Source organism: Salmo trutta, chromosome 29 (genome assembly GCF_901001165.1).
Source record: "Salmo trutta chromosome 29, fSalTru1.1, whole genome shotgun sequence".
Lineage (NCBI taxonomy): Eukaryota > Metazoa > Chordata > Actinopteri > Salmoniformes > Salmonidae > Salmo > Salmo trutta.
Genome location: NC_042985.1, coordinates 12,448,965 through 12,473,850, shown reverse-complemented (window position 1 = coordinate 12,473,850; position 24,886 = coordinate 12,448,965). Strand labels below are relative to the sequence as shown.

Here is a 24,886-nt window from a genome sequence, read left to right as displayed (position 1 = left end):
ACGGCTCGTTACACAAAAGAAGGGGGTTGGGTTTGAATGATAGAGCGGGAAGACTGAGGGACAAAGGGATTGGGTCTCTATCGGACCTTGAAAAGCTATGCTACCGTAAATACAGAATCTTATGCATTCTAATAACCGCCCATTCAGAAAAGGAAAATGCAACATATATATTTACTCTGAGTTGCGCTTTGATAGATGGGTCGAAGATGGAAGACTGGTTTGCCCAGCAGAGATCACCATTGTCCTTTGAAGAATATTTCTGGTCGTAGTGTTGTAGAGCGGGTACGTTAAAGTACCCGCTGTCTTTCTTAGGAGATTTTCTGTCCTTTCCTAGGCCACATACATTTACAGCTGCAGCTGATAACTCAACGTCTAGGATGTATCACTTCTTTAGTAAATAATCGTTCAATGTTCATACTAAATTGCCATAATCAGCTTATGCTGTATTCTGGCTGGTCTAGTCGAAATTCACCATTTCAGCGAGGTGATCATCACCTCCATGTTGAAATTCGCCCTTTTAAACATGAGGACAGCAGTCCTAACATTTCTGTTACTAAATGTAAATTTTTCTAGGTTGTAGTTGAAATTAGCCCTTTTAAACGTACGGACACCAGTCCTCACGTCATCAGGAACTAAGGTTAACTTCCGTCAATGTACTTTTGTACTGGGGGAGAGAAGGGCGTGTTTCATAGTTCTCAACCAATGTCTGTTCACTTGGGCGTGGCCACTGAGTGAGCATAGTTTACTTATGAAAACAATTCTCTAATTTAGAAGTTAAAATTACATTTAATCTTTTCACAAATAGTTTAATATTTAAACATTTAAATTGCACAACAATTCCATGTGAATCTGATAACTAGAATGTGTAGACTTTCCAAGATACAATTTATGTCATCCTATCATCAGATATAATATCCCAGACAACAACTGATCTGACATCATTTTCTTTAAGTACCAACGGACACCTTCAACTGGTTGAGAAAGGGAACTATTGTTCCATTCCCGAGCCTTTTGATATTACCATACTTTCTCTGTGGTAACACAGGGCTTTCCAAGAGTCCATTCCATAGAGTTGAGAGAAAAGGAGGACAGGTATTTATGGGGGGGGGGGTCATAAACCTCACCCAACAGGGCAACATCATGACAGTAACACACACACACTTGCACGCGCACACACACACACACACACACACACACACACACACACACACACACACACACACACACTGCCAGTATTTCAATGTTTGATAAAAAAACAGTTAGTCAGTGACACCTACAGGAGTGATGACCAGTGGGGCTGAGTTATCAATAGTACCACAATAAAATAATGGACAGAGTTTCTCAGTGAAGGTGCAGCCAGTGAAAGAGAAGATATGAGACCTGGCCTCTACATTGTAGAAAGAGACCTGACCCTCCTCATAATCCACAAACACCCCCAACTTCTGGGGCTTCTCTCTCAGGCAGAGGACGACAGAGGGGCCAGTGAAAGCCTTGTACTTTCCATCCATCAGACACACAGTCCAGCATCCATTCTCAGGTCTCAGGTCAATCTTCTTCCCGTTTATGGACTCTATGACCACTCCTAAAGTCCACCCAGTCTTCCCCTTCACCTGAACCTCATAGTAGAATCTCCCTGAGGAGAAGCCCTCCTTTCCCAGGACATAGAGAACATTATGAAACCTCTCTGGGTTGTCAGGGAGATCCTGTTTTATGTCTCCACATCTCACTTGTTTCCTGTCTTCAGACAGGATGAGTTGGGGATGTGCTGTATCAGGATCTAGAGTCACATCCACTGTAGAGAGAAACACACTTTATTAGAATAAACAAAATAAACATAACAATATGGGGGACTGCATTTAACTGCTCAGTACATTACTCTGGGACACATGAATAGTGATGTGCTGTATCAGGGTCTAGAGTCACATCCACTGTGAAGTAAAAAATAGTCTATAAAAATAAGAACATCAATATGTGGGAGGACATTTTATTAAATGACTTACTGCACAGTACATTACTGTAGACATATGTAGCCTATAAGTTGTTATTGATAACAGCATAAGTATACTGTAGATGTGAATGTGTGGTCATGTTATTTCAAGTAATACCAGTATGTGAAGATATTAATATTCATGTGAAACTCTAGTAGGGCTGGGCCATATGGTCAAAATATCATATCACAGTACTTAAAACAAGTTGACGGTATGACAGCTTTTGAATAATAAAAGTTCAGAATCTGCTTTATGAGTAGTGCGTGGCAAAACATACATTCTAAGTGATTGCAATGGGTCTCTCTATTCTGATTGTTTTAAACTGTTCAATTCAACCCAAAATATTTTTCAGCATTTTCATCAATTTCTGTATTTCCTGCACTCATTTGAGATCATTTCCACAATGCCACACGATATGGGAAAACAATCTAGGCTTTATTTTTAACCGAATGTTGCAATTGTGATTTGACTTGCGATTTAGAGCAAAATACTTGGGTGAACTGTTGGAATCAAGGAAATAGAATGATTATTCCAATTCAATAGTTCAAATATAATAGTGGCCACCTTAAATACAGTGTTTGACATGACAACAAATGAAAATGCCAGGGAGGAGTTATTGTGACACGGTAGGAACCAAAGTGTTGACAAATGTTTCCTAGGGGACTCTACAATCTTTGGATACATTGCATGTTTTTTCTTAGCCACTTCATGTTCTTGCTTTGCGTATTCCTCTTTGATTTAGAAGAAACTGTTGCGCAAAAAAACATGCAGATATATACTGCTCAAAAAAATAAAGGGAACACTTAAACAACACAATGTAACTCCAAGTCAATCACACTTCTGTGAAATCAAACTGTCCACTTAGGAAGCAACACTGATTGACAATAAATTTCACATGCTGTTGTGCAAATGGAATAGACAGCAGGTGGAAATTATAGGCAATAAGCAAGACACCCCCAATAAAGGAGTGGTTCTGCAGGTGGAGACCACAGACCACTTGTTCCTGTGCTTCCTGGCTGATGTTTTGGTCACATTTGAATGCTGGCGGTGCTTTCACTCTAGTGGTAGCATGAGACGGAGTCTACAACCCACACAAGTGGCTCAGGTAGTGCAGCTCATCCAGGATGGCACATCAATGCGAGCTGTGGCAAGAAGGTTTGCTGTGTCTGTCAGCGTAGTGTCCAGAGCATGGAGGCGCTACCAGGAGACAGGCCAGTACATCAGGAGACGTGGAGGAGGCCGTAGGAGGGCAACAACCCAGCAGCAGGACCGCTACCTCCGCCTTTGTGCAAGGAGGAGCAGGAGGAGCACTGCCAGAGCCCTGCAAAATGACCTCCAGCAGGCCACAAATGTGCATGTGTCTGCTCAAACGGTCAGAAACCGACTCCATGAGGGTGGTATGAGGGCCCGACGTCCACAGGTGGGGGTTGTGCTTACAGCCCAACACCGTGCAGGACATTTGGCATTTGCCAGAGTACACCAAGATTGGTGTGCTCTTCACAGATGAAAGCAGGTTCACACTGAGCACGTGACAGACGTGACAGAGTCTGGAGACGCCGTTCTGCTGCCTGCAACATCCTCCAGCATGACCGGTTTGGCGGTGGGTCAGTCATGGTGTGGGTGGCATTTCTTTGGGGGGCCGCACAGCCCTCCATGTGCTCGCCAGAGGTAGCCTGACTGCCATTAGGTACCGAGATGAGATCCTCAGACCCCTTGTGAGACCATATGCTGGTGCGGTTGGCCCTGGGTTCCTCCTAATGCAAGACAATGCAAGACCTCATGTGGCTGGAGTGTGTCAGCAGTTCCTACAAGAGGAAGGCATTGATGCTATGGACTGGCCCGCCCGTTCCCCAGACCTGAATCCAATTGAACACATCTGGGACATCATGTCTCGCTCCATCCACCAACACCACGTTGCACCACAGACTGTCCAGGAGTTGGCGGATGCTTTAGTCCAGGTCTGGGAGGAGATTCCTCAGGAGATCATCCGCCACCTCTTTAGGAGCATGCCCAGGCTTTGTAGGGAGGTCATACAGGCACGTGGAGGCCACACACACTACTGAGCCTCATTTTGACTTGTTTTATGGACATTACATCAAAGTGGATCAGCCTGTAGTGTGGTTTTCCACTTTAATTTTGAGTGTGACTCCAAATCCAGACCTCCATGGGTTGATAAATTGGATTTCCATTGATTATTTTTGTGTGATTTTGTTGTCAGCACATTCAACTATGTAAAGAAAAAAGTATTTCATAAGATTATTTCTTTCATTCAGATCTAGGATGTGTTGTTTAAGTGTTCCCTTTATTTTTTTGAGCAGTGTATATTACCAGTCAAAAGTTGTGACACACCTACACATTCAAGGGTTTTTCTTTATTTTTTTACTATTTTCTACATTGTAGAATAATAGTGAAGACATCAAAACTATGAAATAACAATTATGGAATCCTGGAGTAACCAAAAAAATGTGTTTAAAATTAAAATGTATTTTAGATTCTTCAAAGTAGCAACACTTTGGCTTGATGACAGCTTTTTTTGCACACTCTCTCAACCAGCTTCATGAGAAATGCTTTTCCAACAGTCTTGAAGGAGTTCCCATAATTGCTGAACACTTGTTGGCTGCTTTTCCTTCACTCTGCGGTCCTACTCATCCCAAACCATCTCAATTGGGTTGAGGTCAGATGATTGTGGAGGCCAGGTCATCTGATGCAGCACTCCATCACTCTCCTTCTTGGTCAAATAGCCCTTACACAGCCTGGAGGTGTGTTTTGGGTCATTGTCCTGTTAAAAAACAAATGATAGTCCCACAAAACGCAAACCATGGGATGGAGTATCGCTGCAGAATGCTGTGGTAGCTATGCTGGTTAAGTGGGCCTTGAATTCTAAATAAATCACTGACAGTGTCACCAACAAAGCACCCCCACACCATCATACCTCCTCCTCCATGCTTCACAGTGGGAACCACACATGCAGAGATCATCTGTTCACCTACTTTGCATCTCACAAAGACACAGACACATTCAAACATGAAGGCCAGATTCACGGAGTCTCCTCTGAACAGTTGATGTTGAGATGTGTCTGTTACTTGAACTCTGTGAAGCATTTATTTGGGCTGCAATTTCTCTAATGTACTTATCCTCTGCAGCAGAGGTAACTCTGGGTCTTCCTTTCCTGTGGCGGTCCTTATGAGAGCCAGTTTCATCATAGCGATTGATGGTTTTTGCGACTGCACTTAAAGAAACTTTAAAAGTTCTTGACATTTTCCGGATTAACTGGCCTGCATGTCTTAAAGTAATGATGGACTGTCATTTCTCTTTGCTTATTTGAGCTGTTCTTGCCATAATATGGACTTGGTCTTTTACCAAATAGGGCTATCTTCTGTATACCACCCCTACCTTGCCACAACACAACTGATTGGCTCAAATGCATTAAGGAAATAAATTCCACAAATGTACTTTTAACAAGGGACATCTGTTAATTGAAATGCATTCCAGGTGACTACCTCATGAATCTGGTTGACAGAATACTAAGAGAGTGCAAAGCTGTCATCAAGGCAAAGGGTGGCTACTTGAAGAATCTCCAATTTAAAATACATTTTGATTTGTTTAACACTTTTTTGGTTACTACATGATTCCATATGTTTTTCATAGTTTTGACATCTTCACTATTATTCTACAATGTAGAAATGAGTAAAAATAAAGAAAAACCCCTGGAATGAGTAGGTGTGTCCAAACTTTTGACTGGTACTGTAGTTCTACACCATTACTGGGATTATCAGTCTGTATAGAGTAGCTAGTTACGTTTGCTCTGACTCGGTACATTTATTAGCTAGCTAACGATTAGCATTAGCGGCTAACAAGATTTAGGCCCAACTTGCTTAGAAAATACAAACTAGCTGTTTGCAGATGTAAGAAACACAAACTTATAGTGTAATTATAGAATGCTAGTGGATTTATAGTGGATTTATATTAATAACCTCTCTGGGACATCTGGGATGCTAGCGTCCCACCCGCGGGACACACTATCAACAGCCAGTGAAATAGCAGGGCAGCAAATTCAAAACAACAAATATCTCATAATTCAAATTTCTCAAACATACAAGTATTATACACCATTTTAAAGATTCTCCTTAATCTAACCACAGTGTCCGATTTCAAAAAGGCTTTACGGCGAAAGCATAAAATTAGATTATGTTAGGACAGCACCGAGACAAGAAAAACCACACAGCCATTTTCCAAGCAAGGAGAGGTGTCACAAAAACCAGAAATACAGCTAAAATGAATCACTAACCTTTGATGATCTTCACCAGATGACACTCCCAGGACTCAATGTTACAAAATACATGTATGTTTTGTTCGATAAAGTTCATATTTATATCCATAAACCCCATTTTACATTGGCGCATGATGTTCAGAAAATGTATTCCCACCAAAACTCCCGGTGAATGAGCACATCATTTTACAAAAATACTCAAACGTTGATAAAATTTACAACAGTTATTGAAAGAATTATAGATACACTTCTCCTTGATGCAACCGCTGTGTCAGATTTTAAAATAGCTTTACTGCAAAAGCACATTTTTCAATATTCTGAGTACAGAAATCAGCCATCAAAGCAAGCTATACAGTTACCCGCCAAGTTCTGGAGTCAACTAAACTCAGAATTAGTATTATAAACTTCCCTTACCTTTGCTGATCTTCGTTGGAATGCACTCCCAGGCCTCCCAGTTCCACAAGAAATGTTCTTTTTGTTCGAAAAACTCCATATTTTTGTCCAAATACCTCCGTTTTGTTTGCGCGTTCAGATCACTAATCCAAAGGCATAACAAGAGAGCGCAAAACCAGAGATGAAAAGACAAATAGTTCCATTACCACTCTTAGAAACATGTCAAACGATGTTTACAATCAATCCTTAAGGTTTTTTTAACATAAAACTTCGATAATATTCCAACCGGACAATAGCGTATTCATTACAGGGGAAAAAGAAGGAGCGGCGCGCCAGCGTGCTTGCGCAGTAAACAACTGACTGGTCCCAAGGCAGTCCACTGATTGACTGAGCTCCTATTCTCTGCCCAGTAACAGTAGACGCATGAAACAAGTTTCTAAAGACTGTTGACAGCCAATGGAAGCCTTAGGAAGTGCAAAATGACCCCACAGACACTGTAGTTTTTATAGGGATTAGATAGAAAAACTACAAGACACTTCCTGGTTGGATTGTTTCTCAGGTTTTTGCCTGCCATATGAGTTCTGTTATACTCACAGACATCATTCAAACAGTTTTAGAAACTTCAGAGTGTTTTATATCCAAATATACTAATAATATGCATATCCTACCTTCTGGGCCCGAGAAGCAGGCAGTTTAATTTGGGCACGTATTCATCTGAAGTTCTAAATACTGCCCCCTGTCACCAATAAGTTTTAAGAAGCAAATTGAAAACAGCATCGTTGTCATCAACATTGTTACACATTCCACATTGGTGCGGAGACTGAATGCAGTTGTCTCTTGGTGAGAGGAACAACAAATCCATGAGTGACAGGGGGCGGGGCTAGGTCTGTGTGGAATGTGGCATAGCGAGAGAGAGAGAGAGATGACTCAATTAGCGAAGTAAACAATAAAAATGGACGTAACACACGACGTATCACAAATCAAACAGTCAAATACCGTTATAGAATGTAAAGTAAAAAAAAAAAAAACTTTTCGTGCATCAATACCAGAATATCGTAAAATACGGTATACCGCCCACCCCTAAACTCTAGGTGGGTGGACTGGAGAGTACAACAAACACACTGACCTGCATGTTTTCTGATGGTTTCAAGTTCTACAATATAAAACAGAGAGTATGTCAGAATTAGGGGATACCAGAAACTATGGTAATATAATATTACAGTAGAGTATACTGTATGGTGCCCTTGGAACACTGACAAGTCTTCTTCTCTTAATCTCTAAACTTTATTGATAAGGTTCGGATCCAGAAACATATCCAAAGTGACATGGTGTAAAAATACATCCCTCTACCATAATATAGTATACATTAAGCAACAAAAATATGATATTAAATATATTTTAAATTCAATTCAGTATCATTCATTTACCTGGACAGCCCTTCATGTTTACTAAATCTGTGGGTAAATTAAACATAAAACAAATTATAATTCTTGATAATTAAAGTGAGAACATTTTGAAATAAATTAATAAAACAATATAATTCTTTGTGTGAACATTTCCATCGCAGTGAGTGAAAAATTATTCCCATACAGTGATATTTTACCACGTAATTATGACTCATCTTTGTGCTATTTGCACAATGCTAATTGTAAGCCCTTGGAAATGGGCTCTCCAACCCTGTTCCTGGAGACCACCCTGTAGGTTTTCACTCCAACCCTGTTCCTGGAGACCACCCTGTAGGTTTTCACTCCAACCCTGTTCCTGGAGACCACCCTGTAGGTTTTCACTCCAACCCTGTTCCTGGAGACCACCCTGTAGGTTTACGCTCCAACCCTGTTCCTGGAGACCACCCTGTAGGTTTTCACTCCAACCCTGTTCCTGGAGACCACCCTGTAGGTTTACGCTCCAACCCTGTTCCTGGAGACCACCCTGTAGGTTTACACTCCAACCCTGTTCCTGGAGACCACCCTGTAGGTTTACACTCCAACCCTGTTCCTGGAGACCACCCTGTAGGTTTACGCTCCAACCCTGTTCCTGGAGACCACCCTGTAGGTTTACGCTCCAACCCTGTTCCTGGAGACCACCCTGTAGGTTTACGCTCCAACCCTGTTCCTGGAGACCACCCTGTAGGTTTACGCTCCAACCCTGTTCCTGGAGACCACCCTGTAGGTTTTCACTCCAACCCTGTTCCTGGAGACCACCCTGTAGGTTTTCACTCCAACCCTGTTCCTGGAGACCACCCTGTAGGTTTACGCTCCAACCCTGTTCCTGGAGACCACCCTGTAGGTTTTCACTCCAACCCTGTTCCTGGAGACCACCCTGTAGGTTTTCACTCCAACCCTGTTCCTGGAGACCACCCTGTAGGTTTTCACTCCAACCCTGTTCCTGGAGACCACCCTGTAGGTTTTCACTCCAACCCTGTTCCTGGAGACCACCCTGTAGGTTTACGCTCCAACCCTGTTCCTGGAGACCACCCTGTAGGTTTACGCTCCAACCCTGTTCCTGGAGACCACCCTGTAGGTTTACGCTCCAACCCTGTTCCTGGAGACCACCCTGTAGGTTTACGCTCCAACCCTGTTCCTGGAGACCACCCTGTAGGTTTACGCTCCAACCCTGTTCCTGGAGACCACCCTGTAGGTTTTCACTCCAACCCTGTTCCTGGAGACCACCCTGTAGGTTTTCACTCCAACCCTGTTCCTGGAGACCACCCTGTAGGTTTTCACTCCAACCCTGTTCCTGGAGACCACCCTGTAGGTTTACGCTCCAACCCTGTTCCTGGAGACCACCCTGTAGGTTTACGCTCCAACCCTGTTCCTGGAGACCACCCTGTAGGTTTATGCTCCAACCCTGTTCCTGGAGACCACCCTGTAGGTTTACGCTCCAACCCTGTTCCTGGAGACCACCCTGTAGGTTTACGCTCCAACCCTGTTCCTGGAGACCACCCTGTAGGTTTACGCTCCAACCCTGTTCCTGGAGACCACCCTGTAGGTTTACGCTCCAACCCTGTTCCTGGAGACCACCCTGTAGGTTTTCACTCCAACCCTGTTCCTGGAGACCACCCTGTAGGTTTACGCTCCAACCCTGTTCCTGGAGACCACCCTGTAGGTTTACGCTCCAACACTAATCTAGTGCAGCTGATTCTAATAATTTGCTGGTTGATAACTTGAATCAGGTTAGTTATAACTAAGGTTGGATTGAAAGCTACGGGACGGTAGCACTACAGGATCAGGGTTGGAGAACCCTTCCTTAGAATAGACATGTATGTATTGTATGTTGACCATCGGGGTCTAGTAATGCATCGTGTTTAGCTCCTACTTACCCAGCTGATCCGCAAGTATCTCTGCAGACAAACAGATAAATTAAAGTCAAAGTAAAGCATTCTTAATGGTGAATAATTAATTCAACTCCTTGTGTGGTAGGGGGATGGGGACAGTAAAAACAATGTGATGAAAGCATTAATGTCAAATATGTAAGGATTTTCAATCCATGAAACAAGCTGTTGCACTGCTATCCATTTCTGTAACATATTCATGTAAAGGGAATTGTTTGTCTCCAATTGTTGTTTGGTATAACAATCAAAAAGGGAGTAAAAAAATGACACATTGATGCATAGGACTGTTGGATACAACTTACTCAGCTTAGTGTTGAAATTTTTCTCTGCAGGCATGAAAAGAGAACAGTTAGAGTGAACATCCTTAATGAATACATCTCACAGAAGACAATTATTAAAATGGAAACATGACACAATGCATAGGACCAGGAGTGTCAAACTCATTCCATGGAGGGCCTGGTATCTGCTGGTTTTAGTTTTTTCCTTTCAATTAAGACCTAGACAACCAGGTGTCGTGTCTTTGGCATCATTAAACTGAAGACATGTTTATCAAATAACTCTCTGTAATTATTATTACGCATTTAAACTGATTAATCGTGTAACTATAATTAACTAGGAGGTCGGGGCACCAAGGAAAATATTCAGATTACAAAGTTATAATTTTCCTAATATAACTTTCAGATATTATAATATCTGATCCATGAGTCCTCTGATTAATGATGTGTTAGTTTACCTCACGTCAATCTCATTCCAAACGTCGTAAATTGTTGGTTATCTGCACAAACTCAGTCTTCACTATGAGTCATCCATACATCAATTGTCTTAAAATCATTTATTTACTAATCTAAGTAATTCACAGAAATGCAAAACAAACGGATATGGTTACAAGGAAATGATAGGAGAATGTGCCCTAGTGGGCTAAACCGGCATGGCGGCTTGTTACACAAAGAAAGGGGGTTGGGCTTGAATGAAAGAGCGGGAAGACTGAGGAACAGAGAAAGCAGCTATGCCATTTTAAATACAGTATCGTATGCATTCTAAATTAACTCCCATTTGGAAAAGGAAAATGCAATAAATATTTACTCTGAGCTGCGCTTTGGTAGATTGGTCGTAGATGCTGGCCGTGTTGGCCAACAGAGATCTTCCTGTCCTCGGAAGAATGTCACTGGTGGTAAAATGGATACGTTGTAGTATCTTCATTGTGTGTTAGACTGGATACGTCGCCCATCCTTTCCTAGCCCACGTCTACAGGGGCCGCTGCTAACTCAACGGCTAGGAAGTATCACTTCTGTAGTGAATAAGGGTTCAAAGTTCATACCATTCGCAACCAAAGCTCACGCTGAGGTTGGCTTAGTTCTGTACTTGACATGTGTGTCCTTTTAATGCAGAGGCTGCAGACCTCACGTACCCGGAACAGACTGGTTACATTTCGTCACTGACTTATATAGTGGCGAGGGGAGGAGGGTGTGTTTCATCGTTTATAACCCCTGTCTCTTCACAGGGACGGGCCACTGATTGGTCAGGGCTCTTTCCTTATGAAAACCCAATTCTCTCATTTGGAAGCTAAAATTAAATTTAATCTCCTAACAAACAATTTCAATATCAAACATTTAAATTGCACAACAATTCCATGTGAATCTGATAACTAGAATGTGTAGACTTTCCCAGGTACAGTTTATGTCGTCCTGTCATCAGTCATAATGTCTCAGATGACAACCAAACTGACATCCATACTCATTAAGTACCTGGTATATTTCCAACTGGTTCTATTACCAAAATATGGTTCCTTTCCCCCACTTGTTTGATGTTCCCAGACTCTCTATATTTAACAAAGGCTATTCAAAAGTCCTTCAGTAGGGTCAGAGAGCGAGGGGAAGGGAGAAAGGTATTTATGGGGGTCATAAACCTTACCCACAGGCCAACATCATGACACAGGTGAGGGGAGTTCCTAACTAATCAGTAACCTTAATTAATCAATCAAGTACAAGGGTGGAGGGAAAAGCCGCAGACACTTGGCCCTCCATGGAATGAGTTTGACACGTGCATAGGACTGTTGGCCACTACTTACCCAACTCAGGTCTGAGTTCATCTTTAACTTGCTCTGCAGAAATAAAATAAAAAAATGAAAACAGAGAACATCATTAATGAACACAGAACCTCAGTGTTTTCTCTGACAAAGTTCCATTTATGGAGAAGAAAACTGCATGTTTGACAGTAAGACACTACATACCTAGCTCTTGACTGTGTTCAGCTCTGGATGCATCTATAGACATGGAAATAGATAACAGTTAGAGGAAAGGTCCACAAAAGAACCTACTCAAGATCTTTTTTGACAGCCAATTACACTGATTCAGGTAAACCAGGCACTGTGTGTCACGTCCTGACCAGTATAAGGGGTTATTGGTTATTGTAGTTTGGTCAGGACGTGGTAGGCGGTATTTGTTTTATGTGGTTCAGGGTTTATGGGATATGTATTTATGTAAGAGGGGTGTTTGATTTATGTGTTCCGGGGTTTGGGGGTAATGTTCTTGTTTTGTATTTCTATGGTTTTCTATGTTGTGTATTTCTTTGTGTTGGCCTGGTATGGCTCTCATTCAGGAACAGCTGTACATCGTTGTTGCTGATTCAGAGTCATACTTAGGTAGCCCTGTTTCACCTGTCCCTTTGTGGGAAGTTGTTGTTGTACTGCTGTGTGTTAGCATGCAACACTGTTCGTTCGATCGTTTTCTTTGTTACGTGTTCAAATAAAGTTAAGATGAGAACTCAACCCGCTGCGCCTTGGTCCATTACGTACGACGAGCGTTACAGAACTTCCCACCACCAATGGACCAAGCAGCAGGGTAAGGAGCAACAGAAGAATTATGTGGACTATCGGCAAACTTGGACATGGGAGGAGATCCTGGACGGGGCTGGACCATGGCACCAGGCTGGGGAATATTGTCACCCACCGGAGGAGATCGAGGCAGCCAAGGCGGAGCGGCGCCGGTATGAGGCTCTATACACGGTTGGCATTTAAGCCTGAGAGGCAGCCCCAATACATTTTTGGGGGGGGGCACACGGACAGATCGGCGGAGCCGAGGATGGAACCAGAGCCAGTCGGGGTGAAATTGGAGGTGAGCGAAGCAGAGACTGTAAAGGAGTTGATGGGAAAAATTGGAGGAGAAAACTATGAGCTGCTGTGTTGGTGTTTTAGGCAGGACATTCGCCCTAAGGAGTGTGTCCTAAAATTGATGTCACCTGAGTCAGCTCTCCATACTTGTCCTGAGGTGCTAGCCGTCTGGTGAAGATAGTACCAGGCCCAAGCACCAGGCCTCCAGTGCGTCAGCCCAGTCCAACTCATCCTGTTCCTGCTCCTCGCACTAGCCCTGAGTTGTTGTACTGCTGTGTTAGCCTGCAACACTGTTCGTTCGATCGCTTTCTTGTTTTGTTTGTTACGTGTTCAAATAAAGTTAAGATGAGCACTCAACCCGCTGCGCCTTGGTCCACATTTACATTTTAGTCATTTAGCAGACGCTCTTATCCAGAGCGACTTACAGTAGTGAATACATACATTTCATACTTTTCATTTCATGCATTTTTTTTGTACTGGCCCCCCGTGGGAATCGAACCAACAACCCTGGTCCATTACGTACGACGAGCGTTACACTGATTTTTAAAGAGAACCTTATATTAAATCTATTTTTGTGGAGAAAGTTGTTTTAAATAGAATTGTTTGCCCTATACAGAGAACTTAATTTTTAAATCCACCTGTACAGTATCTGACCAATGTCTGCTTTTTACTTCTAAAGGTCAAACAGGGGGTGCTTATATTGTCCTGTTTCACTGTATATACAAGTGGTTAACTTCTATGAGTGTGAAGTGGAAATGTGTTTTTTGCATATTCCAACTCCCCTTGAGATACACTCAGTGGGGTCACTGCCAGGGATCAGCCATTATTGATGGCCACCCTGGAGCAGGTAGGGTTAAGTGCCTTGCTCAAGGGTAGATCAACTGAATTTTGTATTAATATTTTCACCTTGTCGGCTCAGTGATTAAAACTAGCCAGCTTTGAGTTCTAGTGCCTAACTCCTTGTGTATGCCACTCTGTAAACTGCACTGTAAAACATTTACTGTAGAACATTTACATTAAGTCAAATTAACCCTTTAATTTGTCTTTTATTACCATAGTCATTGCGCAAAGCATTCCTGCGCCAAATGGTGAAAGCTAATATGACCATAAGGACAATGACCAGAGAGACAATCACTGCAAGGGCCACTGTCCATGTTTTTGTGTGAACAAGGATCAGCTCACCTGCAAGACACAAATCAACTGAGATCAGAGACGTGCTACATAATAAGACATTTCACTCCAAGAAAGCTTTGTCAGAAGTTTACAGACCTCAAATGTAGACAAAATGAAACCACGTCCCATGACATCAGTTGTGTAGATCCAGCAATATGCCTCAATGCCAAATGAATGGAAAAGATGAGCACAATCTAATTTCCTGGTTTAATGTTGTGCTGATATTTTCCATTCATTTGAGGTGGAGGCATATAGCTGGATCTTCAAAACCAACGTGGTTTCATCTTGACATTAGAATCCTTTAGAGTTCTAAACAATAATATGATGTGTTACTCACTAGGGATGTGAAACTCTGTCTCCATCTTAATCACCTCATGTTGCTGCCTCTGTCTCAGTCTGCAGGTAAAGAGGTTGTCAGTATCCTTAACGGGGATCTTTAGTTTGACTATGTAGAATCCCTCATCGTCCCTGTCTGTCTCTGACGGTCCAGCAGACAGAGTGACCCCTTCACTGTCCAGCCACTTCAACTCAGGCTCAGGGAACCAGCCTTTAGATACACACAGCAGAGCCATCCCTCCTCCTTTCTGTCTCTCAATGGAAACCTCTGGCTTGGATCCTATAGCTACAGACACAAAGGGAAACTGCAGATGAAGTACTGCTGAGATTGGGAGGAACATCATATGGGTTGTTGTATTTAAGAAATGTACCTGTGACGTAGACTTGAATGGTGGCATCATCATAATGTGTCTTAGACTCAACAAGACATTTATAATGTCCATCATCAGTGCCTTGTACCCTGGTCAGTTTCAAAGAGGTGTTGCCCTTCTTCAGTTCCTCTTTAAACAATGATGTCCTTCCCCTGTAGGAGAGGACCTGATCATGGTATTTGTCTCTGCCATCTTGGTAGAGATGGACTCTAATGTTTGACTGAGGGTCTGGGAGGTTGATTCTGAACCAGTCAACTCTCATGTCCTCAGCGGTGATACTCGGTTTGATAGAACAGGGCAGAATGATGTCATCACCAGCCACAGCAACAATGGCACGAGTCGAACCAAGCACCTCAAACCTCTCTGGAGAGAGAATCAACCATTCAGATTGTACAAGCCTCACTAAACACACATGTTGGTGCAAGTCATACTCACGTACTCATGTGTCACAACAACTATCATGTAGATCATAATATACAAGTGATGGTCAGGATTATGTACACTAACACACACACACACATAAAGACAAAATGCGAGGGTACTGTACCAGAGTCTGCTATGTGCAGGAGAAGCAGCAGAGTCCCACACCAACAAGCTGTCCCAGTCATCATGATGACCTCTTTACCCTGAGATCAAAGACAGACTCTCTTAAGTATGTCAAACTCTATCACAATACAGTTTAAAGTATGTCATATTGTGGCACAGACTGGGCTGGGGTGAGTGAGTAACATTTGAGAGTTCAGGTTGGATTCTTAACTTTCACTTTGCACGCAGAACAAAATTGAGAAGGACCTAGTTTCAAGATTGACTTTGGGGAAAGGAAGGAAGAATGAGGAATAAAATAACAGTAACGTCCGTCGTTAAAGGTAGACCAAGGCGCAGCGTGTGTTGAGTTCATCATATTTTATTTAACGGTGAACCAGCAAAAAACAAAACAATAAGCAACACAACGAACTAAAAGTTTTGCAGGCTACTCACAGCAATACAAAAACAAGATCCCACAAACACAGGTGGAAAAAAGGCTGCCTAAGTATGGTTCCTAATTAGAGACAACGATAGACAGCTGCCTCTGGTTAGGAACCGTACTCAGCCCAACACAAAGAAATACAAAACATAGAATGCCCACCCCACACCCTGACCTAACCACATAGAGAAACAAACCCTCTCTCTCAGGTCAGGGCGTGACAATAACATGGTTCCACTGCAAGGCACGAAGGGGGTGTAAACTTTAGTCTCAGATGAAAGGGGAAACTCAAATAGGTCCTATTGGGTAAAAATCTGAAGCATCTGGTGCGGACTTCCACTAACCACCAAATATGGTGATGAGAGGAAGTCAAGATGAAGGCAAGTACGTCCTAAAATTAGCAAATAGGATCTCGCTAGCTTGTGCTTGGCTCTACCCAACAATTTGCCTGTTCTGCCCACTGTGCTTTATTTTTTTTATTTTTTATTTTATTTCACCTTTATTTAACCAGGTAGGCTAGTTGAGAACAAGTTCTCATTAGCAACTGCAACCTGGCAAAGATAAAGCATAGCAATTCGACACAAACAACAACACAGAGTTACACATGGAATAAACAAAACATACAGTCAATATTACAGTAAAACAAAAGAAAATAAAAAGTCTATATACAGTGAGTGCTAATGAGGTAGGTTAAGGCAATAAATAGGCCATGGTGGCGAAGTAATTACAATATAGCAATTAAACACTGGAGTGGTAGATGTGCAGAAGATGAATGTGCAAGTAGAGATACTGGTGTGCAAAGGAGCAAGATAAATAAATAAATACAGTATGGGGATGAGGTAGGTAGATAGATGGGCTGTTTACAGATGGGCTATGTACAGGTGCAGTGATCTGTGAGCTGCTCTGACAGCTGGTGCTTAAAGCTAGTGAGGGAGATATGAGTCTCCAGCTTCAGAGATTTTTGAAGTTCGTTCCCAGTCATTGGCAGCAGAAAACTGGAAGGAAAGACGACAAAGGAGGAATTGGCTTTGGGGGTGACCAGTGAGATATACCTGCTGGAGAGTGGGTGCTGCTATGGTGACCAGTGAGCTGAGATAAGGCGGGGCTTTACCTAGCAGAGACTTGTAGATAACCTGTAGCCAGTGGGTTTGGCGACGAGTATGAAGCGAGGGCCAACCAACGAGAGCGTACAGGTCGCAATGGTGGGTAGTGTATGGGGCTTTGGTGACAAAACGGATGGCACTGTGATAGACTGCATCCAGTTTGTTGAGTAGAGTGTTGGAGGCTATTTTATAGATGACATCACCGAAGTCGAGGATCGGTAGGATGGTCAGTTTTACGAGGGTATGTTTGGCAGCATGAGTGAAGGACGCTTTGTTGAGATATAGGAAGCCGATTCTAGATTTAATTTTGGATTGGAGATGCTTAATGTGAGTCTGGAAGGAGAGTTTACCCAGGTATTTGTAGTTGTCCACGTATTCTAGGTCAGAGCCGTCCAGAGTAGTGATGCTGGACAGGCGAGCAGGCGCGGGCAGTGATCGATTGAATAGCATGCATTTAGTTTTACTTGCGTTTAAGAGCAGTTGGAGGCCACGGAAGGAGAGTTGTATGGTATTGAAGCTCGTCTGGAGGTTAGTTAACTTACATCTAGACGTTCCGCTAGCGGAACACCTGCTCCAATATCCAATGATAGGCGTGGCGCGAATTCCAAATTCCTCAAAAATCCCAAAACTTCAATTTTTCAAACATATGACTATTTTACACCATTTTAAAGACAAGGCTCTCCTTTATCTAACCACACTGTCCGATTTCAAAAAGGCTTTACAGCGAAAGCAAAACATTAGATTATGTCAGCAGAGTACCCAGCCAGAAATAATCAGACACCCATTTTTCAAGCTAGCATATAATGTCACAAAAACCAAAACCACAGCTAAATGCAGCCTTTGATGATCTTCATCAGATGACACTCCTAGGACATTATGTTATACAATACATGCATGTTTTGTTCAATCAAGAACATATTTATATCAAAAAACAGCTTTTTACATTAGCATGTGACGTTCAGAACTAGCATTCCCACCGAACACTTCCGGTGAATTTATTAAATTACTCACGATAAACGTTCACAAAAAACATAACAATTATTTTAAAAATTATAGATACAGAACTCCTTTATGCAATCGCTATGTCCGATTTTAAAATAGCTTTTCAGTGAAAGCACGTTTTGCAATATTCTGAGTAGATAGCCCGGCCATCATGGCTAGCTATTTTGACACCCACCAAGTTTGGTACTAACCAAACTCAGATCTACTATAAGAAAAATTGGATTACCTTTGCTGTTCTTCGTCAGAATGCACTCCCAGGACTTCTACTTCAATAACAAATGTTGGTTTGGTTCCAAATAATCCATAGTTATATCCAAATAGCGGCGTTTTGTTTGTGCGTTCAAGACACTATCCGAATGTTAAAGAAGGGTGACGCGCCCGGCGCGTTTCGTGACAAAAAATGTCAAAATATTGCATTACCGTACTTCGAAGCATGTCAAACGCTGTTTAAAATCAATTTTTATGCAATTTTTATGCAAAGTCATCATTCACCGTTCTGCCGCCTTCTGAGAGCCTATGGGAGCGTTAGAAAATGTCACGTTATGCCAGAGATCCCCTGTTTTGGATAGAGATGATCAAGAAAGCCAAGAAATAGTCAGAGAGGGTGCTTCCTGTTTGGAATCTTCTCAGGTTTTGGCCTGCCAAATGAGTTCTGTTATACTCACAGACACCATTCAAACAGTTTTAGAAACTTTGGAGTGTTTTCTATCCAAAGCTAATAATTATATGCATATTCTAGTTTCTGGGCAGGAGTAATAATCAGATTAAATCGGGTACGTTTTTTATCCGGCCGTGAAAATACTGCCCCCTATCCATAACAAGTTAACACAGTGTCCAAAGAGGGGCCAGAAGTATACAGAATGGGGTCGTCTGTGTAGAGGTGGATCAGAGAATCACCAGCAGCAAAAGCAACATCCTTGATGTATACAGAGAAGAGAGTCGGCCCTAGAATTGAACCCAGTGGCACACCCATAGAGACTGCCAGAGGTCCGGACAACAGGCCCTCCGATTTGACACCCTGAACTCTATCAGAGAAGTAGTTGGTAAACCAGGCTAGGCAATCATTTGAGAAACCAAGGCTGTCGAGTCTGCCAATAAGAATGTGGTGATTGACAGAGTCGAAAGCCTTGGCCAGGTCGATGAATTCGGCTGCACAGTAATGTCTCTTATCGATGGTGGTTATGATGTCATTTAGGACCTTGAGCGTGGCTGAGGTGCACCCATGACCAGCTCTGAAACCAGATTGCATAGCGGAGTAGGTACAGTGGGATTCGAAATGGTCGGTGATCTGTTTGTTAACTTGGCTTCGAAGACCTTAGAAAGACAGGGTAGGATAGATATAGGTCTGTAGCAGTTTGGGTCTAGAGTGTCACCCCCTTTGAAGAGGGGGATGACCGCGGCAGCTTTCCAATCTTTGGGAATCTCAGACGATACGAAAGAGAGCTTGAACAGGCTAGTAATAGGGGTTGCATCAATTTTGGCAGATAATTTTAGAAACAGAGAGGGTCGAGATTGTCTAGCCCGGCTGATTTGTATGGGTCCAGATTTTGCAGCTCTTTCAGAACATCAGCTATCTGGATTTGGGTGAAGGAGAAATGGTGGGGGCATTGGCGGGTTGCTATGGAGGGTGCCGGGCAGTTGACTGGGGTAGGGGTAGCCAGGTGGAAAGCATGGCCAGCCGTAGAGAAATGCTTATGGGCAGCTGGGAGGAGGTGCTCTTATTCTCCATGGACTTTACAGTGTCCCAGAACGTTTTTGAGTTAGTTCTAGAGGATGCAAATTTCTGTTTCAAAAAGCTAGCCTTAGCTTTTCTAACGCCTGTTTATTTTTGTTCCTAACTTCCCTGAAAAGTTGCATATCACGGGGGCTATTCGATGCTAATGCAGAACGCCACAGGATGTTTTTGCGCTGGTCAAGGGCAGACAGGTCTGGAGTGAACCAAGGACTATATCTATTCCTAGTTCTACATTTTTTGAGTGGGGCATGCTTATTTAAGATGGTGAGGAATAGCCAGGCATCATCTACTGATGGGATGAGGTCAATGTCAGCAGAGGTGTATTTGGAGGGCGAGTTATTAGGATGACATCTATGAGGGTGCCCGTGTTTACGTATTTGGGGTTGTACCTGGTAGGTTCATTGATAATTTGTGTGAAATTGCGGGCATCAAGCTTAGATTGTAGGATGGCCGGGGTGTTAAGCATGTCCCTGTTTAGGTCACCTAGTAGCACGAGCTCAGAAGATAGATGGGGGGCAATCAATTCACATATGGTATCGAGGGCACAGCTGGGGGCAGAGGGAGGTCTATAGCAAGCGGCAACAGTGAGAGACTTGTTTCTGGAAAGGTGAATTTTTAGTAGTAGAAGCTCGAATTGTTTTGGTACAGACTTGCATAGTAATACAGAACTCTGCAGGCTATCTTTGCAGTAGATTGCAACACCGCCCCCTTTGGCAGTTCTATCTTGGCGGAAAATGTTATAGTTAGCGATGGAGATTTCAGGGTTTTTAGTGGTTTTCCTAAGCCAGGATTCAGACACGGCTAAGACATCCGGGTTGACAGAGTGTGCTAAAGCAGTGAGTAAATCAAACTTAGGGAGAAGGCTTCTAACGTTAACATGCATGAAACCAAGGCTTTTACGGTTACAGAAGTCAACAAATGAGAGCACCTGGGGAGTGGGAGTGGAGCTAGGCACTGCAGGACCTGGATTAACCTCCACATCACCAGAGGAACAGAGGAGAAGTAGGATAAGGGTAGGGCTAAAGGCTATACGAACTGGCCGTCTAGCACGTTCAGAACAGAGAGTAAAAGGAGCAGGTTTCTGGGCACAATAGCATAGATTCAAGGCATAGTGTACAGACAATGGTAAGGTAGGATGTGAGTACACTGGAGGTAAACCTAGGCATTGAGTACTGATGAGAGAGATATAGTCTCTAGAGACGTTTAAACCAGGTCATGTCATCGCATATGTAGAAAGTTGAACAACATGGTTGGTTAAGGCATATTGAGCAGGGCTAGAGGCTCTACAGGGAAATAAGACAGTAATCACTAACCAGGACAGTAATGGACGAGGCATATTGATATTAGAGAGAGGCATGCGTAGCCAAGTGAACATATGGGTCCAGTGAGTGGTTGGGCTGACTGGGGACACAGCGATTCAGACCGATGTTAACAGGCCGATGTTAACAAGCTAACAGTTACTAGGCCGGGGCTAAACAAGCTAGCAGTTAGCAGACCAGGGCAGGCAAGCTAGCAGTTAGCAGACTGGGGCAAGCAAGCTAGCAGTTCACAGACCGGTGCTAGCAAGTTAGCCTTTGGGGAACGTCGCAATGGGGGTAAGTCTGATTTTGCCTCTACGTGCGGTGACGTCGATAGACCAGTCGTGGAATTAGTAGGGTTCCAAGTAGCTCTAGGTAGCTAGTAGGCCGCGGTTAGCAGAATAGGCCTTCAGCGGTCGTCGCGCCTGAGTGGCCTGTTGGAATCCTCCGGCAGATTATGTCGGTATTCCAGTCGTAGAGGATCGGCGGGGTTCCGTGCCCCGTAGCGGCAGTAGAAGGGGTCCGGATATTGTATTCGGTGGTAGCACAGGAGCCCTGGCCGGGCTAGGTTCAGGCTAATTGGTGCTTGTTCTGAGATGGAAACGCTAGCCAGGAGTAGTCACCCGGGATTGCGGTTAGGTAGTTGCGAAGATCCAGATGAAAATGTTCAGAGTTTGCGGTAGGAATCCGGGGATATGGGGGAAAAAAATGTATAATAATAATAATAGGTCCGTTATGCTCTGGTTTGAGTCACGTTGTTCGAACTGGCGAGAGCTTTCCGAGCTAAAGGTTAGCTGATGACCGCTAGCAATGGTTTGCTGACTGAGAGCTGGTAGGTAGTTAGCTGGCTAGCTTCAGTTGAGGGATTCCAGATCCGAAGTAAATAGAAATACTTTAGAAAAAACAGATCCACGCCACATTGGGTGAGGTGGGTTGCAGGAGAGTATTTAGAAGTTGAGGTTTAGGAAAATATTTTTAAAAGATATGCGAATAAAAAGATGTAAAAGGATATATACAAGGGACACGACAGGACAAAGACAAAGACTGCTACACCATCTTGGATATTGGCTCCCAATGTAAACAATGCTGCTTTTCTATCTTGGGTTAGTTATCATAATCTTTGCTTTTGTCTCCAAAAGAACAAAAGAACTACCCTGATCTATCACACTGACTTCAAGTAGACACTAGAGGGCAGTATTTTTTTTTGGAATGTGGTACTGACTATTATCAAGCGGTGGTTACTGGTACTTACATCTATAGAAAATGACTAACTATATTTCTATGCATATCCTGCTGAGACCCAGAAAAAAAACGTTTTGTAATAAAATTTTTTTTACATAAGTTCTTGAACAAATGTTTTTACTGTATGTTTTATTGTAAGTGCAAAATTGTCCTTTGTAGTGGTCATTAGGACAGAAATATGAAACAAATAACATTACAGGTAGAGTAGGTGTAAACATAATTGCGGAATCAAGGTGTACACTACAGAGGACATTTCTTGATAAGCTCTTATTTAATGTGAAAATATTACACATTCCTGACAACTCACTTAAACATTCCTGAGATATTCACTTACTAGAAACAATTTGAATATCAAACTCACAAAAAAATGATAATAACTACAGACACTTTTCAAAACCCTTTTCATTTTTTTAAGAACCAGGAAGATGAAGTTGTCACGGTCACACCTCCACACTTAATACAGCGGTTTGTATGGCCTCAGAGATACTGACCAATAACTGATGTCTACTAGAGAGGACCAAGATGAATTGCTGGGTCTCAGGAGCTTATATGAAAGACCTCAACAGTTGCAACTTCCTGGTGGAGAACAGTGCTCTACATCATGGTGCTATGTGACCTGGTCAATGCAGTGCACTATATTATGAGGTGTAGTAGAGTATAGTTTGAGATAAACCCTCAGAGTTCCACCATACCAGTCTCAGAGCAGTGCAGTTTACAGCATGTGTATGTGTTGATCATGGTAGTGATCTGGGGCTACGTCCCTAATGGCACCTTATTCCCTACCCTATATGTTCTACTACTTTTGATAAGGGCCCATAGGGATCTGTGTAGTAAACTGTATAGTGAATAGGGTGCCATTTGGGACACAAACTGACTGCAGAGACAGACAAGTAAAAGGAACAGGAAACATATTGTATTAAGTATGTAAAACATGATCACAATACATATAACGTACTACATATAAAGTATTACATGTACTGTGGCACCCCAGAGCAACATTTGAAACATTTATCTCTATAACCCCATAATCATAAGACATACATTACATATCATAATACTTACAATTAGATGCTCGCAGATCACCATGAGAAAGGTTTGATGGTTTCAATATCGTCAGGAAACAGGAAGGAAGTCTTCCACCTACTGCAAGGCAGGGCTATGATGAACCACCATGTTACGTTAGTAGGCAGCATGGTTAAGTGAGAATAGAACATTTTGTGGTAGGACTACCAGTATGTGAAACTTCTCAATATTGAGTATGCTTTAAAATGCCAGCATATCATGCTCATTTAGTTTTCTTTTACGTACAGTAGTATGATTTTTTTAACCTTTATTTAACCAGGCAAGTAAGTTAAGAACAAATTCTTATTTATAATAACCGCCTACCCCAGCCAAACCCGGACAATGCTGGGCCAATGGTGCACCGCCTTATGGGACTCCCAATTACAGCCAGATGTGATACAGCCTGGATTCGAACCAGGGACTGTACTGATGCCTCCTGCACTGAGATGCAGTGCCTTAGACCGCTGCGCCACTCAGGAGCCCACAGCACACATACAGCATGCAGACTTTCACTGAGTGACTCATGCTCCGTACCTCATCCATACTGAATGTCCCATAATGACAGTGTCAATCCCATACTATGTGGACTGCTGGCTTGGACTACAGGAGAACTAGGGCCTTCTGACACTGACATAAAGCACACTAGAGGGCAGTAGACACACACTGATCACAGGGACATGGTAGCTAAGCTTTGATACATATGGTGCTGTAGAGAGGAAGAGCATTATCATGTTGGGAACCAGTCATCTTCTACCATCTCTTCTCATCTACCTTCTCCTCTCATCTACCTCCTGCTCCTCATCTACCTCCTGCTCCTCATCCACCTCCTGCTCCTCATTTAACTCCTGCTCCTCATCTACCTCCTGCTCCTCATCTACCTCCTGCTCCTCATCCGCCTCCTGCTCCTCATCTGCCTCCTGCTCCTCATTTAACTCCTGCTCCTTATCTACCTCCTGCTCCTCATCCGCCTCCTGCTCCTCATCTACCTCCTGCTCCTCATTTAACTCCTGCTCCTCATCTACCTCCTGCTCCTCATCTGCCTCCTGCTCCTCATCTGCGTCCTGCTCCTCATCTGCCTCCTACAACTCTTCATCTTCTGTGTCCTTTCTCTCATCTCCCTCCTCTACCTTCACCTCCGTTTCTTATTTATCCTCCTCCTCTCATTCCTCTCCTCCTCTGAGAGAGAACTCCCATCTCAGTCCGAGAGCCAGTAATGTGTTTGCTGTGGTTAGTGGTGATGTGAGACTACTGAGACAGGCAGGAAACAGAACAGGAAACACTATAGTCTGCGCATCCCATAACACACTGCAGAGGAGAGAAAACACACCCACTCTGTTTCAGCCTCCAAAACAAGAGAATAGGCCTATCTACAATATGTAGTCCAAAAGGTGATAACTGCAGTAGATTTGATAAAAGGTGATAACTGCAGTAGGTTTGATCAAAGGTGATAACTGCAGTAGGTTTGATTATTTTCGTCCCCCGCGACGCCAACTATTACCGACGAGCAGC

At 43.1% G+C, this 24,886-nt stretch overlaps 1 protein-coding gene across 2 annotated transcripts; it reads right to left on the bottom strand.

Annotated features, from left to right (window-relative positions):
- Positions 1-1,222: 1,222 nt before the first annotated feature.
- LOC115166942 (butyrophilin subfamily 1 member A1-like) lies at positions 1,223-23,433 on the bottom strand. 2 transcript variants are annotated; one of them, XM_029720897.1, is made up of 12 exons: positions 23,378-23,433; positions 15,519-15,597; positions 14,972-15,334; positions 14,602-14,886; positions 14,145-14,273; positions 12,213-12,245; positions 12,051-12,083; positions 10,285-10,308; positions 9,971-9,991; positions 8,079-8,105; positions 7,778-7,804; positions 1,223-1,792 (listed from the first exon to the last, which is right to left on the bottom strand). In XM_029720897.1, the coding sequence occupies exons 1-12, from the start codon at positions 23,399-23,401 to the stop codon at positions 1,260-1,262; spliced, it is 1,578 nt and encodes a 525-aa protein (XP_029576757.1). In that variant the 5' UTR covers positions 23,402-23,433; the 3' UTR covers positions 1,223-1,259. The 2 variants fall into 2 exon arrangements, with proteins under 2 accessions (XP_029576757.1, XP_029576758.1); XM_029720898.1 differs by lacking the exon at positions 1,223-1,792 and adding an exon at positions 1,800-1,928.
- Between the last annotated feature and the right edge of the window lie 1,453 nt (positions 23,434-24,886).

What these genes read in the sequence shown, in the direction of transcription:
- LOC115166942 (XM_029720897.1), bottom strand. Translation starts at nt 23,401, where the DNA reads ATGGTGATCTGCGAGCATCTAATT. An exon ending in TGAACACAGTCAAGAGCTAG is followed by an intron (nt 12,084 to 12,212) that starts GTATGTAGTGTC and finishes TTATTTCTGCAG; the next exon opens with AGCAAGTTAAAGATGAACTC. An exon ending in GATACTTGCGGATCAGCTGG is followed by an intron (nt 8,106 to 9,970) that starts GTAAGTAGGAGC and finishes ATTTACCCACAG; the next exon opens with ATTTAGTAAACATGAAGGGC.